Here is a 16,547-nt window from a genome sequence, read left to right as displayed (position 1 = left end):
ACCTTGGACTCCTCTCTCTACGCATATCCAGAACACTGGTAAAATGTGTCCTGTCTTTCTTTATATAACATTGCCAAAATCCATCCTTTCCTTTCTGAACACACTACCAGAACCCTTATCCACTCTCTCATCTCCTCCCACTTAAACTATTGCACCCTGCTCCTCACAGGCCTCCTATCAAGCCATCTCTCACTACTGCAATCTGTCCTAAATTCAGCTGCATGACTTATCTTTTGCCAAAGTTGCTACGCTCACATAACCCCTCTTCTGAAGTCACTGCATTGGCTCCCTCTCCGCTACCGCATACAGTTCAAGCTCCTCTTTCTCACCTACAAACGCCTTCACTCTGCAGCACCTCACTACCTCTCCTCTCGCATCTCTCTCTACACCCCTCCTCGTGCACTCTGTTTGTGGGATAAGTCACTCCTATCTGCCCTTCTCCTCTACCGCAATTCCAGACTCCGTGCTTTCTACCTGACTGAGCCGTGGGCTTGGAATAGTCTTCCTGAGCTGCTGCGTCATGCTCCTTCTCTTGCCGTGTTTAAATCCCACCTAAAGACCCACCTTTCTGAAACCGCTTTTAAATCTTAGGCCTGGTTGTCTGCTTTTAGTCTTAACTAACTTTCTTTTCTTTTTAACCATTATCTTGCTTTATGAAATACCCCAAGTATTTTGCCCTGTATGTTTATCTTATTAGATTGTAAGCTCTATTGAGCAGGGACAGTCTTTTTGTATGTTTGTACAGCGCTACGTATGTCGTGTAGCGCTATAGAAATGTTAAGTAGTAGTAGTAGTAATAAAATACATGAATGAAGAAAAAGTTCACAGATTCCCTGACATAACCTGCAACAACGCCAACATATTGAGAATAATTCATTAATACACTCTAACTCCACCTCCACTCGCACCGTAAACACCCACTTCCCTCCCCCCCTAACCCTAGCCTGACCCTGACTTCTCGTAACCGGAGGATTTAACGTGTGATGGTCATTGTGTAACTGGGGTACTAATTGTGGACTGACAATTTTGCCTCTGGGACACCAGCAGGCAATGACAGGAAAGGTTTCCAAATATGCTGGACAACAGCCCATGTTCTAGGGTTGCCTTCCTCGGCTGAAACCCCATGCATTTTATATATTTTTTGATTATGAGTTATTAATATTGGTCCTCCTTCACTCCTTCCCGTCTGGCAGCTTTTTTTCAAATGATCCCGCCTAGTTGCAAACTGCCTGGTTGGCTTTTGATTGTTTTCCTTCTATTTTCCAAGGGAACCTATGCACCTTGTTTGGCTTTGAAAATACGCAGGCGCAAAGTCTGCGTTCATGAAAAGCGTCTGCATACCTTGCACCTATTGTTTTCTGTAGGTGGCGGGAACAGCGCGTGTACATCATGTAAAAAAAATTAATTCACGTTTGCGCGCTATTTCACTCCCCGCCCCTGACCACGACCACCAGAACGCCTCTTTTATAAACACAGGGTGGAGGCTGTGCGCATTTGTAGCCGCGGTTGGGGAAGGCAGGTTTCAGTCAGGCCCTCTTTAGCCTGGGAAAAGCCTTTGCAAATAGCCTGGCCCAGACCCACCTGCAGCGGGAGTCCATATCGTTCTGAAATACATTGCGCGTGACGCGCCAACAACTCAAAGCTTGGCGCTGCAAATTTGAGACATCCACCTGACATTTTTTTCCTGGGATCCACGCCCTGTGCGAACAATTACTGTGCCGCCATCCCCTCCCCCCACCCCGTTCATTCATCTTCTGTCCCAGGCCCACCAAAAAACCACCCAGCTCCCTTCAGTGATACAAACTTTAAAAACTGCCCCTTCCCTCTGTACCAATGGCTGGTGCAAGGGTATTAGGTGCCCCAGGTGAATTTTATAGCCTTGCACGACCCCCCCCACTCCATTACACACACAGTTAAGAGTTATGCATTTATATTTTACATGAAAAATATCAAAATACCATATTCTGAGGTAAAAAATCCCTTTCATTATATTTACATGCACTGCTGTGATGCCAACCAGGAATCCCTGCAAAAAGATACTTGGAAGCCATATGGTATTAGGCCTATTGTGATGTGAGTAGGGTGTGGGCTTCACCCTCCGAAAGCCCTAAAACACTGATACACTTCCTATTAGGAGAAAGCCTCTCCTCAGTCACACGTGCAGAACATAAACAGACCCTCACCAAATACAGAACAGAGCAACCATAAAGTAGAAATTCAAATGCTCAGACAAAAACTGAACTGGAAACTGCAAGAAGCCAGACACACTATGCAGTGCAACAATGAAAAACAGAACCATCACCATTCCTCAAACATCAAACAATAAAATAAATACATAATCATAATACTAAAACATACTAATAATATTATTTCAAATAAAGTCAATGACTAAAAAAAATCAAATAATTCAAAACTCATCTACAAGTTTTTTTAAATGTCCCAAACACCAATAAAATATTTCAAAACAGCAGACAAGCAAATAACACCTGAAAAATAAAACTAAAAAGAATTTAAAAAACTCACACTCTCCATACCTGGGAACTTTTGATTTCAAGATGCCCTGAAATTATCATGGATTATCAGGCAGATAGTAACTGGGGTAGTTGTGCACATACATGCTCCCTCACTCTCACTCTCCCACACACAAGCATACATGCTCTCTGTCATTCACTTCCCTTATCTTAGCAGGCAGCAGCAGGAACAACAACAGTCTCCTTCACCCTTGAGGCCAAGGGAACGACTTCTGGCCAAGGGGCATTGGATTACTTCCTGCAGGGTGCGCTCCTCTTCCTCCTCAGCAGCACGGCCCTGCCAAAATCGACGGTGTGGTCAGTGCTGCCTTAATAAGTGGAGAAGCAGTGCAGCCCTGCTGGCAATGCTGCTGCTTCTCCTCTCACTAAGCAGCGCTGACCATGCCATTGACTTTGGCAGGGCTGTGCTACTTTTTCTTGGCAACATGGATCTCTTCTGCCACTGGCGGGATTGGGAAAACTGGCGGCACCACGGGCCTCCTCTTCTTCTGCCACCAGTGGAATCGGATCCACTGGCAGCACCACGGATACTCTTCTTCCACTGCCGGTGGAATCGGGTCCCACCAGCGGCACTACAGCCCTCCTTCCGCCGCCGGTGAGATTGGGTTCACTGGCGCCAGCATGGGCCTTTCCCGGCTCCCGAAACCAGCCCGCCGGGTGTGCCACCCTGTGCAGTTGCACGGTTTGCACAGCTGGTGGCGCCGAGCCTGGATCCACAGAACTCTTTTCTGGAGATTCGTGCATCGCAGTACATTAAGGGGGTCATTTTAAAAGGAGTTACACGTGCAAATGTAACATACTAGCATAGCAATTTTCAGAAGCCACTTATTTTAATAAAGTGCATTTACTTGAGTAAAACCCAGTTTTACGCCTGTAGATGCTTTCTGAAACCAGGTCCTCACCGTGTGGTGCAGAACTGCGCTGACTTCTTGAGGCCACCTCAGCACTGAGTTTGTGGTAGGAAAAGGAAGGTTCTAGATCTGATTTTAGTGGGTGCCTGTGGCAGGACCATTGTGCTCCAAACGGGTAATAAGTTCTGCAGAAGTAAAAAAAGAACCCCCTTCTCTGATATGGAAGCTGCCTTCTCATCCAGGGACAAGCTTTTCTTTTTCGACTATGTGCTAAAAAAAAACGAAACAAAACGAAACACAATGTGTTTGTTTGTGTCGTTGCAGATTGGAAAGGAAATGTAAGGAAATGCCAGCTCCGGGTTTCAAATGCCTGCACGACGCCTCCCTGCCTGGCAGCCTTGGATCTTTCTGGCAAGCTGAGAGGGCTGCGGAGCTCGGGCACCATTTAGGTGCAAAGCTTTCCTGGGCTCCTTCAGCGCATCTTTCCTGGACTTCGAGGCTTTTGTTAGAAAGAATTGGTGAAGTCCAGGAAACGAAGGCGGGGGTGAGGGTTTGGGGTGGCTTCCGTGAGACGGAGCTTTGCAGATGGGGGGGGGGGGGGGGGGTCTCCTGGCACCGGCCCTTGGGTTTGGACCGTGGCATGGGGCCCAGGAGCACCAGCTGTAGCCAGAGCGCTCCTCCCCCCCCCCCCCCCCCTTACAAAGCCGTCTGCCTGCTCTGGGGACCAGAGAGGGGCGGCTGGCAGCGCCCCCTCTCCAGCCAGGGGCTCAGCTTCTCGCAGCAGCAGCAGAGAGTGGAATTGAATTGGGGAGGAGGTCCTTCGGCTGCAGCCACGCCCTGGCAGTAAAGAGCTGAGCTCAGAGGCGATGAGAGCCGCAGACGGCGCGGGCTGAAAATGCCTGAAGTCCTCATGGGCGACCTCGGGGCGCATCTGGGCCGGCTCCCGCTCCTGGCTGCTTAGCGGGAGGGGGCTTCGGGGGGGTTGCTTTTTTGTTTTTTTTTGGGTATTAGAAAGCGGGTTAAAGGGGGAGGGAAGGATGCAGGTTGGGAAATGAATACTGCCAAGGAGGACAATGCAAACGTGTGTCAGAAAGCAGTGGGAATTGTCACAGATCTGTGCCGGAAGAGGATCCCCAGCCTGGAGCTGGAAACTTGCAGGGAGTTCCTGCTTCTTCCGGCGGACCAGAGCCTAAGTATCTCCCAGCCAGGTAATGGAGCACCTGTCCTGCCTTCCCTTTCAGCGAGGCGCTGCTCCACTGACGTCCGGGGAGCAGACCCGGTCTCCGTGCAGCAGGGCGAGTGCAGGACCCAGATCCTCCGAGGGGTCAGCTGTCCAGGGCAGGGCTGGCAGGGAGGCAGCTGCTCTCGGGGAAGTTCCCGCTCGGTGCTTGTGAAGCCCCTTGCTTCCTTCCCTCCCTCCTGGCGCCGGCTGCAGACAGCAGGGGGCGACGCTGGGCAGGGCTGATGGTCCCTCTGGGGCTTTGCTGTCTGCACCACTCCTGCCAGCCGGAGCAGCCTCCTAATTAGCGCTCCCTCGGGGGAATGGAGCCCTCTGCAGGGGTTTCAGGCTTTTCTTTGCCATTCATGCGGGTGGGGAGGGACCCCTCACCCCCCCCCCCAGATAAAACCGTGCAGGGACTGCTGCAAGATCTCTGAAACCTAAGGGCTGAGATTTCTGGCCGGGATGCTGCTGGGTAGCGCTGGCTCCTCCGTCCCGAGCCTTTTGGCGGTGCCACCTCTGAGTGCTTTTACCAGCAGAGCCGCTGGTCGGGAAGCACCGGAAAGTGCTGCCCGCTCCGAGCTCTGCTGCTTGCTCGGAAAGTCCCAGTCACTCTCAATTGCCTGTGAATTAGCTGCGATCTGGCTCCTGACTGTGTTTTTTTTTCTTGGCTTTCGGTTGTATTTGGGAGCATTTGGCTGATATTTACTCTGCATTTGGAAGCAGGCGCTTTGGTTTCGGAGTCGGTGCCCACTGGGTTCTAGTCCCAGCTCTGCCGGCGAGACCCTGGGCTGAGGTCTTTCTGTGCAGCCCCTTTGCCTGCCCGAGCCCTGGTGTTTGCCAGCTGTAGTTAGGCAGTCAGAAGGCTGTGATTTTTTTAAATCTTCCTTGCTTTGACTTTGCCAATCGATAACATTAAGAACCAGCCGGACAAGATATATATTGGGGAAATGTGATTTTTATTATCACTGCAGGGAGTATATTCCAAGTGGGAATAACAGGAATTCAGGAGTACAACTGCTGTAGTTTGGTTTTTGTTTTTGTGTCCGAGGGATTGATTTACAAATGCCACACTATATGAATTTGTATAAAATGATCCTGGGGAGAGTCCCTCCCTCTGCCACACTCCTGGCATTGGAGATGGAAGTCAAGAAATAGAAACCACATCAGGTTTTTGGCGGGGTGAGACCAAGAGAAATATTCTGGCACTGGTTTCCTCTCCCCCCATCTGCCACACTGCTTCGGTTTGACTTGTTCAGATTCAGCTCCAGGGTATTGCTTCACTAGCCTGCCCATCACCTAGTGCATGCAGATGTGTACTTAGGGCTGTTTGCACAAAATCCTTTAAATTGTAGCCGGGAGCATGCCCTGCTGGTATCCTCCGGTAGCACAGAAACAGAGAGCCTGGGGCCAGACGAGGGCCATTGGGCTCATCCAGCCCCTGCCCCCAGATGATCTCTGGCTGCCCTTCAGGACGTGAGGAGCCTCTGTGCCTGTTCCAGGCTTTCGTGGATTCTGTTCCATGCATCCACCACCCTTTCCTGAAAAAACATTGCCTGAGCCTCCGTCTACTGCTTTGATTCTCCCCCCCCCCCCCTGACCTCTGGTTCTGGAAGTTCCTTTCCAGTGGAAAAGGTTTGCTTCTTGTGCATCCTCACAAAGATTCACTACGCTCCGGGCACTGTTGCCCATAAACCCAACTGCACTGCTTGTGATACGTTGCAAAGAATTGTAGTTCACCCGCAACAAACAAAAGTGCTACCTTTTTTTCTTTTGATCTGGGGGTTCTCCTCCTCCCATTTTAGAACCTAACTCCCTGCCTCCAGTGTATCTGACCCGGTCATTAGAGTCACAGCTTGTAGGCCGGGGGGCACGCTCCAGGGCTGCTTCTGGAAGTCTGCAGTCCAGCCACCAGGTGTCGCCTTTTGAGCAATGTGCGGATCGTCCCCCTTCCCCCCAGCAGCCGGGGTTTCTGAGCATGGCTTCTGCATCTGATATGGGGACTACCGAGGATTGAGCCAGAGGCCTTCTGCACGGCGGTGCGCCCCCAGGCTGGCCCGGCTTGTACCTTTCTATTAGCCGAATTCAGTCATCCATTTCTAGCTTTTGAGAGCTATGTAATTGTATATTTGTTTAATTGTTCAATCTGTTTGATGTAATTTTCTGTTCCTTGTTCCGTGTAAACCGAAGTGGTATGCACTAGTGCATGAACTCCGGTATATAAAAGCCTTTAAATAATAAATAAATAAATAAATAAATAAATAAATGTTGCCTTCATCCAGTCAGCGCTACACCTGGTTTGTTCACTCTTCTTCCTACAGAATGGGTCACAGAACGAAATGGGCAAAACATTGCACAATCCTTTCCCACTATCGCCACCACAAGTGTTTTAGTAAATTTTGGGGTGATCTCTGCAGCCACTGTGTGTCCCCGTTGTCAACGGATTGCCCACTTAATGTTCTGCTGTCTCGTGAAGTATCATTTGCATTTTTTTTAACCTTCTCAACATTATCAAGGGTGTGTGCAGAGTGGGTCATGTACCCACACCGTCGTCTGGTCTCCAGAGGCACGGATGCAAAAAAACGAACACGCTCTCTCTCTCTCACATACTGCAAAGTTTGCAACCTGCTTCCACATTCCCCTCTCCTCTTAGAAACCAAAAATTAAAAAAAAGTCTGTAAAAATCTAAACTATTTCCTGAGCTCTCCCCTCCAGTGATTTGAGAGGTGTGGGAGAGTCAGCCTCCGTGTCCATCCCAGGGTGCAAGCAGATTTGAACATTTCATATGTGTACCTAGCTGTGGCTACTCTTAATAGTCCTTGCTACAGACTTTTCAACCCCTGAAAGCTGAGCCTAGGCGGTAGTGAATTGAGTTCAGGTTGCTGAAAGCTGTTAGGCTCTATTGTAATATTTGCAGGTTCCAATCTCCCATTAATTTCTGTAATTCTGCACATTACCTTGTCCATTAGTGTGAGCAAATCTCTGAGAAGTCACTTCACCCCATTATGATGCATAGTCCCCCCCTCTAACCCTGGCATAATGTTTTGTGCATGGAAATCAGATTTCCTAACTTGGGCAGCCGGTGCCTCAGCTCAACCTTCCTCTCCCCAGGCACCCACTAAGACCTGGTTCACACCACTGGTTGGATAAAACAGGATCACAGCTTTAGTAATGTATTGGTCTTCAGCTATACATTTTAGAACAGCTTATGATACCAGCCACCTAGTGATTCTCAGCCCTACTCTTACGTGGGACCCACCTCTTTGGAATCGGGTCCCGAGTCAGAGCCTGGCTGGAACACCAAGCCCTCGCCTGCCACAGCCCTCAATGTCCGGGCTCACTGGAGAGCTTTTGCCCCTTCCAAGTATGGAAGCCTACCTGGAGCCTTGTGCTGCCTTATCTCCTCCTAGGTCGCCTCTCGGTTCTAGCACTGTCACTTCTTCTTTTGCATTGTTCCCAAAAATTAAGCAACCCTCAGTGGGACGGTGGGTGAGGTTGTTGGGCGGGAGAAAAGCGCACTTGGGCCACATCTGGCCAAGATCAACCCCCTTCCCAGTCCATCCTCCCTTTAACATTTTTGTTCGGTTTTTTTTTTTCCCATCATAGTCTTTATTTCCAGAGTTCATCTGGAAAAGTAGAGTTTCCTGTCTACGTTCATCCATGGTGAGCATGTACCTTGCACCAGTAAAGTGATCTGCAGGAAGACCCTCATTTTAAACTCGTTTGTAATGATGGCTGAGCAGAGAAAGTGGCAGCCATGAGAGTGGTCTTTCTCTCTGCCCATCCATGGAACAAACAAATGCTTTGTTACAAGATCGAGTCCCAGAGGCCCTGACTGACCAATTGAAAGTGTGTGAGAGCAGTCTGGAGTAGGTGCGTGGAGGCCTGACATCACAAGCCGTCGGTGCTGACGTCAGGGTTTTCACAGGCTCTGCGGTGCCATGGCGATAACTCCTTGTCGGTTCTTCTGAAGGACAGCACAAGTTTGCAGTGGGGTAGTTCTGTACAACGAATATGTTATAGCAAACTCCCATTTATTAAAAATAAAAGCGCTACCATATTAGGATGAATTCTCCACAATAATCTGTCTTGATCCATGATTAGTCAAAGTAACAGAAGAATCCTTCCCAACCAGGAAGTTGTCCCCACTGGAACGGTATGGACATCCAAGCCGGCATCTCAGGCCATGGCTCCTGCACTGCCAAGGAGAACTGCATTTGATTCTTGGCTCGGACTACTATGCCGCGAGTGGAGCTGGGATTGGCAGTGCTTCTGAGGTAGAGTCTTTCCTGCTCAAGGACATGTGGCAGCCCTCGGGCAATGCCACAGCTCCACAGATTGCTGCTACCACATGACACCTACTGGCACTGCAGGCACTTCATCGCTCCTTAATGGCAGAGTTAATCGCTGCTCCTAGTGAGGTCCTGTATTCCTTTCAACCGCAGTAACTCGCTGCAATATTCCTGTGTATCTGAGGGATGACTGATTATGTAATTACTATGGGCGGTGAAACCATTTTGAGAAGGCAGCAAACTCCCTACCTCTGGAATATCCATGAACGTTGATCTCATAAATGAGGTGTGTGACGTGCAAGGGGACGTGAGAACTGGGGACCTGACTCTGTGGGCCATTCATGCGGACAAAGGGGAATCTGCTCTTTGTGGTTCATGCAACTTCCTCAGCCAACCTGGTCTAGAAGTCATTGCACTAGGAACCTTGTTAGCCTTGGAGGAATGCAGTGCTGAAAGTGCTAGTTCCTTGCAATAGATAGTGAAGGAGAATTGAAGGGGATCTAAAAAATCCTAGTGGAGATCGACCTATAAAAGACCATTGTCCAAAAGCTAGTCAAGAAATGTACTAAGAGCTCGATATAAAGGTATTGCCTTATCTTTTTTTTTTTTTTGTTTAACCTTTAATTTGGTGCATTTAATGGATTCATAGAGCAGAATGGGTACATGATGATTCTCTGTAATGTGAGACCTGTAGGCAGCGATAAAGAGAAGAGTGCCGATGGAAAGAATCGCTTTGCGGCAGAGTTCGCGTTAATGGGCCTGCACCGCACTTTGGTCGAATGTGGAAAACCGGCAGGGCTCAGCAGGGTTAATGGCCAGAAGCATCCTTTGCTGGGCCATTGCTGAATTATTTGTAAACTTGGTATGCCGGAGATGCAATTAGAAAACGATGGTCAGAGGCAGTGTCTTTGGAATCATGTATAATGACATTTTGCCTTTTGAAGAAATGATCTTACCAGGCAGGGAGGCTGCGGCCTGCTCTAACCTTCCACCAATTACAAGATTTCTAACACAAGCTAATAAATATTCATGGAGGACCAGTTTTATCGGCTTAGTAAATGTTAGTTTTATGTAAAAGATTAGCGCAAAAGTGCTACTGAAGTTGCCTGTGATATGTCATTATTACACCGAATGAGTATGTTGAGCAATGCAGGTGGTGGATAAGATGATCATGTATGAAGCCACTCAAGTTACTGTGAACATCAGGGAAACTGAAGCACTATGGCATGAGCTTGTTGGCATGCCATGTGGGCGTCACACCGATGCATGGGTGGCAGGAATAGCTGAAGGGTAGATTTGGGAGAATGATGCTTACGTGGCCCGGTGGCTCAGTGAGTGGGACCTGGGTTTGATTTCCAGCTCAGGCCCTCCACTCCTCGGGTTGGCCGGAGATGCCATGGAGGCAGATCTCACCTTCCTCTGAGAGGGGGAGGGAATGGGTCATTGTGGAATGCTGACTTCCACTGGCCAGGCTTTTACGGCCCATGGCGGGGGGTTTCAGAAGGAGCCCTGATGTGTGTGTGTGTGTGTGTGTGTGTGTGTGTGTGGCCACTGTCACCGCAATGAGGGGGGAGGGAGTTCTAGGGCGTGTTCAGGTTCTGTGTTGGGTGCTCCCTTGGTTCTTGTTTCTGGCTTTCCTTTTCTAGTTGTGCAGCTCCAAGTTAGGTGGATGCTGGAGTGCATAATAAAAGTTGGGTAATATCCGCTGGCTTCACCTAATATTGTACACCCACCTTTTAGTGAGGAGGTTGGGTCTTGTGGCTGTTGATGCGCACAAGCGAGCGGGAGCCTGCAGTTATTGATCAGTGGGTTCAGCATGATCGGCCAGCACTCAGAAGGCAGGGCCGTGCTTAGAAATCAAAACACCCTATTCCCCTGCAGCTGTGGCCATTGTTGGTCACATTCAGGAATTCGATACAGAACGGCCCAATGCCTGCGACTGTCATGCAGAGAGACTCATTCGGTTTGGAAGCAAATAAGATTGAGATCTCTGAAACGAAACAAGCCGTTCTCTTGATTGCGCTTGGGAAGGTGAGAAAACCCATCCACCATTATATGTTAACTGGTCTTGCCAGCCTTGCCAAAACTGAGACGTATGAGAAGGTCATAGGGTTGCTAAAGAGCCATTTCTCATCCAGACCATCAGACACAGTGCAAACGTTTAAGTCTCACGAGCGGAATCGAGGTTGTAATGAGAGCATTGCTACCTCCACGGCTGAGATGCACAGAATTGAGGAGCAATGGCAAATCTGGTGAATTCTTAAACGACAAGCTTCGTGACTGTGGGCTGCAGAATGAAGCACTTTGGTGCCGGCTGATCCTTGCAGTAGCACAGGAAAAGGCTTTGGCAGCTGAAATGGCGCTGGAGCACACACAAGAAATCCGGGTCACGGTGACCGATGTGGACATTGTCGGCCACAATAAGAGAGACATTCAGCAGCCAAGCTAAGGAGCTGCGCTTCCAAACTCGTGTTTTTTTACTGTGGAGGCCAGCACTGATGCTCTGTCTGTAGCTTTAAAGGGGCAGAGTGTCATTTTTTTGCAAAAAGAACGGCCACGCTGAACGAGTTTGCAGATCAAAACTGAGCGGCGAGAAGGGTAGGGAGAACAACAAGGATCCTGATTCACAAACAAACCTGTTTGACACAGTAATGGGTGACGAGATTGGGCAAGTGTATCACATCCAGCCGGTGAAGAACATGGAGTCGCATAATATGAAAGTCTTGATAAAAGTCCATATCGATGGTCCTGAATGTGAAATGGAGGGTGACTCTGTCAGTTATTAGTGAAGCCTTTCTAAAATTGCTGTTTCCTACTGCCAGTCCTCCTGCATTGTCTGTCCTGCAGTGCAGCCTTCGTGATTACAGTGGGTGGAAAGTTGAGCTCCGAGGGAAGCTGCGTTGTAAGTGCTTTGCTTGGGACGTTGCCATTCATAGTCAGGATGGAAGGAACTGGTTCAGATCTTTAGGAATTGGTATCTACGGGATCCGTGTCATTGCTGACGGGCATCTGAAGGACATCCCCGATGAATTCCCTCACCTGTTCTCTGAGGAACTGGGAGCCTCATTCCTTCTGGACCCAGCCATCGTGCCCATTCGCCTAAAGGCCAGCAATGTGCCTCTTGCATTGCGCCCTAAGATTGCACAAGGAATCCTAGAACTAAATACGCAGACGAGCTGTCTGGTGGCCTGGGATAGATTCTGACATAGAAAGGGGTGAGTGCTAGCGATTATGGGGCTGGACCAAAATGGGTCCCTGCTTCCATCATCAGGATCCCTGGACCTCTGTAATACAAGGTCCAGACCACTGATACACTATTGTCACATTGATCAACTGCGAGGCTGCTAATTCTCAGGCATCAAGCATGCCTCAGAGGACTTCGGAATGCTGAGCACATGGTCATCCCAGAGCCACCGAGCCCTCCTTTAGCTTTGGCTATGCCTATTCTGCCTGAACCCCCCACCATGTGAAGACTCTGCTCTTAGCTTATCAAGGACTGACTCTGCTACTCGGCCTTAGATCCACCAGTTGAGTGCGGGGAGCCTGCAGAGACCTTGGTGCATTTGAGGGTAGCCCCTGTAACCAGATGTTACACCCCCCTAGGGGGAGGGATGTCATGTATGCAGCAGTTGTAGGGAACATTTGGGTTCTGTGCTAGACACTCTCTCTTAGCTCTTGTTCCTTTCTTTTATCTTTTCTGGCTGGGCAGCTCCCACCTAGAGTTCTGAGCCCTGGTTCTGAACGAACTAAAACCCAGAGGAGTAGATTTAAAAACAAGCAAACAAAACAAACCCCTAATGGATCAAAAAATTAAAAAGCAACCCTCCAAAGGCAGGTGAGAGAGTGTAGCTGTAATTAAAGGTGCACGCGTTCTCTTACTGGGGAAGGAAAGCAAGATGAGTGTGCAGAATTACCAGGGTCAGCTGGGTACGGAGATTGTTTAAATTCTCCGCTCTCCATGTGCCAACATCGGTTTCAGATCTGCACGGGTAGGAGATTCATGTCCAATAAATTCAGATATTTCAACAAAAGTACGCGGCTCAGGGCTGACCGATTTAGTCTGAGTTGATTGTCAGATTGTAAAGTGTCCGAAGCAGGAACGGTCCCTTGTGTGAGTGTCTGCACATGGCAGCGCCATGGACATGAATGATTGCCAGCGGTTAGGTGGTTCACCTGCCCATACCAGGTGTCACTAGCAAAACTATTTATTGCAATCCTTGGTTTGCAGGCCACCCAAAGTGGTGCTGACACGTTCACCTGAGAAGGGTAATCTCTCTGCTTTGAAAGACTTCAGTTTGCAGTGCAGCGTGTGCTCACTTATCTAGGCTAGAAGCTTCACTTTTAGAGCGTTGGACTGGAAGGTTTTATCTTTCTCTGCAGGAAATGAATACCCTGCATGTGACATTAACCCGGGCGGTGTCTGGGAACATATACATGTGTGTGTGTGTGTACATACATGACTGGAAGCTGCTGGAGAATGATCGACTGTGCGCCATGCAGGGATTAACGAACCATCACAAGGGTCTCTCTCGCGTGGGTGACCTGGACCTGGCTTCACCCCCAGGTCAGCCGAACAGGCTGATCCGGTCCTGGTTCTGTCCGCATGCATGCATGGTTTAGCCGTTGTACTAATTTGCTTAGGGGCAGAACTGGATTTAGGCACAGCAAGCAGGGACCTTGCTTTTCAGTTTTTATTTTATTTTCCCTGGGAATTCCCACTGATTATGTTCTAACGTTGAAATTCCCAGGGAAAATTTAAAATAAAGTTGAAAATGAAGGTCCCTAGGCAACTGCCTGAGGTGCCAGGTTTTTTTGAAGGCTGCCAGTAGTACAGCTCTGAAGGAGCGCTGAGGTGGTGCTCTGCCTTTGGGTGCCAACATCTGAAACCAACCCTGCACGGGGGCAATCCATGGGAAAATGGGAACTGCAAAGCCACTACTGGATCTGCCTATTTGGTTGACCCGGCGTGAGGTGGCTAAGCCCACCCGGAAGCAGGACCCGATGGGTTGTGGATGTGGGCCGATTGGGCTTTTTTCTGCAGCAAAGCTGAGGGGGGGTGGGGGGGTGGCTGATGTCTTTCCGATCTACAGGTCCCCTCGGTGGTTTTTGATTTCCCAAAATGCTCTCAGCTTTGATTAAAAAAAAAAAAAGTTACTTCTCAAAACTGCTAAAAATCTAACAAAATCTGTTTATCAGGAGGAATCCATAAACACAGCAAGTCACTGGTTTTCAGCTGTATCTGTCTTTCCTTCTGAATGCAATTTAATGAAACGCACTTACTGTGTGTGGGGGGGGGGGGGGAGAGTGATGCTCTCTTATGGATAATAATGCATGTCTGGGTTCTTGAGACGCATAGCATAGGAAGCAGATCACAGAATATGGAGATGAGTATATTGTCAGGCCGATATGAGATTTCGGGAGGGGGAAGGAGAACCCTTCCGGCCACCCCGTTTTTGAAATCCAGATTACCCCCCCCCTCTCTCTGCAATCGAATGCCTATTTTGCCCCATCTGCTCGAGCAAGGAAGCCCGGCAGAGAATCCCTGGGTCCGATCGATTGCCGTCTCGAGCCCGAGCCCCGCGTGCTGGCTTGCATGGCTTGCATGCAGGAACAGGTGTGCACTGTGCAGTGCCCTCTCTCTGCACTGACAGCAGGGATGCAAAGCTTCCAGCAGCCCCTGCCTGGCACCTGAGGCGCTGATGCAGTGCCCCCTCCTCAGCCCTTTGTCTGCTGGGGAGTGGGGAAGCGGGGCTGAGTCGCTGCAGCCTTGAGGACTTGGCTGGACTTTCAGGGCTGGCTCCTGTGCCGCCGCAGTCTCTCTCTCTCTCTCTCTCTCTCCCTCCCTCCCTGGGCAGGGCGCGCTGTGTGAAAACTCCATAGAAACAGCCTGCCAGATCCCTGCCAGTGTGCCTAGGACTGGACCAGGAGACGGGCAGAACCCCTGTCGGGTAAGTTTAACCCCCTCGGAATAATGTAAAGGAGCTCGGGTTATAGCTGGAAGACGTTCCCTGGAAGGTTCAGTGCAGGGCAAGCTGCTGTGGGTTTGCTCTGCTGGGTGCATTCCTGCCCTTTCTGTGCTACAGAATCAGCCGGGCTGAGGCTGTGCTTCTCCGCCTTCGGATGGCCCCAGGGTTGGAGGGCTCTCTCTCCTGGATGTGCATCTGCGTTTATTTCACCCTCGTGTGTCTGTGCATGAAGTTTCCTGTGATTCCTTCCTACTGCCAGGCGCTGCTGTGTTCTGTAGCCTTGTCATCTGCTTGTGCCTTTCAGGCATTTTAAACTGGGGGAATGAGGGAGGTTTTTCCATTTTTGCTTTTACCTAAGTGGACAGCACAGCCCTGAGCTATTTTGTTTTAGAAATGCAGAACTTGTCTGTGCAATGCTCTTGTAATGAAGAATGGTAAAACTCCCTGATCTTAGCCCGGGTAGGATAGCAAACCTGCGGCTTGTGTAATTGCTGGGAGCAGGGGAGGAGAATTTTGGCTACCTTATGTGACCGACCAGCAGGACCCCTGTAGGCGATCTAAGCAGGCTGAAGCTGGGAAATTGATACCAATTAGTGTTGTGGCTTAATTTAGCTCTGTGTGCCAAAGCTTAAAGCCATGGGGAAGATGGGTGCCTCACCCAGACAGCAGAAAGCCAAGCGCTGGGGCTTCCTGCTGAACGTAGGGACCATAGACACGACTCCCGTGGGGCACCCGAGTGGTCATTCTGCTTGCCCGTGCCTGGCGTGGCCCCAGGGCGTTCAGACCTGACCTGTAAGGTTAAAACTCCACGTGCCCATGCAACACAGGGTTAACAGCTCATCTGAGGCTTAAAACTCACTTTTTCTCTGTCTTTTTAAAAACACAACCTAAGATGAATGTCTGTCTGTCTGTCTGTTTTCAAAAGGGCCTTTTGATGTTAAGCAGCATGGAGTCTGCATTGGAGGTTTCTCCTATTTTGTGGCTGTGGGGCCAGGCACTAACACTCAAATGTGCCATAAAGTAGTCTTCAATTTATGGGGTGTTTTTTTTTTTTTTTTTTCCTTCAAATAATTTTCGTGGGTAGAAAGGTTGTTGTCGCCTGAAATTTTGAAGCCAGCGCTGTAAAGTGAGCTGTGTCCCTTTCGCAGATCCGTCCCAGCCTCTGCTTGCTTCTTGCTCACCCAGGTGTCCTGGAGCCCCCGCTGTGCGCACTGAACCCCTCCGTCCCTGCATCCCATCCTAGCTCATCCTTGTGGTGGGGGGGTCCCCCGGGAAGAGTCGGGAGTATCTCCCCCAGGGAGTCCCTCTTCCCTCTTCCCTCTCCTCCAATACTAATCACTTCTACAGCGCTACCAGATTCACTGCATGCCGATACACATAAGAGGGCTGTCCCTGTCCCGAGGAGCTTACAAAGACACGCGGTCGGTTTAAGAGGTGCACAGCGTCGCCACAGCTGCTTTGCGGGCTGGAGCTTTATTACTTTATTTAAAATGTTCCTTTGCTGAAGAAGTAGAGCTGGACCGGACCCCTCCGCTCAGCCTGGAGTCCCCTGCCTCGCATCTCCCTTAAGAGAAATCCTGCTGTTCCACTGGTGCTTGGCTCCAGGTGTCGTATGCTTTTGACATTTTCTCTTCCTCCTCCTTGCAGCGAGGGTTTACATAAAGGGAAGGAGACAAAGTTATCGGTTC

General features: G+C 49.7%; 1 protein-coding gene across 4 annotated transcripts in view; it reads left to right on the top strand.

Moving 5' to 3' along the window:
- Positions 1-4,399: 4,399 nt before the first annotated feature.
- Positions 4,400-16,547, top strand: part of SYT6 (synaptotagmin 6) — a 123,723-nt gene continuing 111,575 nt past the window's right edge. The window contains exon 1 of one of the 4 annotated variants that reach the window (XM_029572855.1): positions 4,400-4,590. In XM_029572855.1, coding sequence (XP_029428715.1) covers positions 4,434-4,590 — 157 coding nt within the window. In that variant the 5' untranslated portion in view covers positions 4,400-4,433. Of the gene's footprint in view, positions 4,591-14,699; positions 14,842-16,547 lie in introns of those variants that run through there. The other 3 variants (XM_029572857.1, XM_029572859.1, XM_029572858.1) reach the window with 3 other exon arrangements.

This window comes from Rhinatrema bivittatum, chromosome 12 (assembly GCF_901001135.1).
Source record: "Rhinatrema bivittatum chromosome 12, aRhiBiv1.1, whole genome shotgun sequence".
NCBI lineage: Eukaryota > Metazoa > Chordata > Amphibia > Gymnophiona > Rhinatrematidae > Rhinatrema > Rhinatrema bivittatum.
The sequence above is the reverse complement of the archived record's forward strand: the minus strand, read 5'-3'. Positions and strand labels throughout refer to the sequence as shown.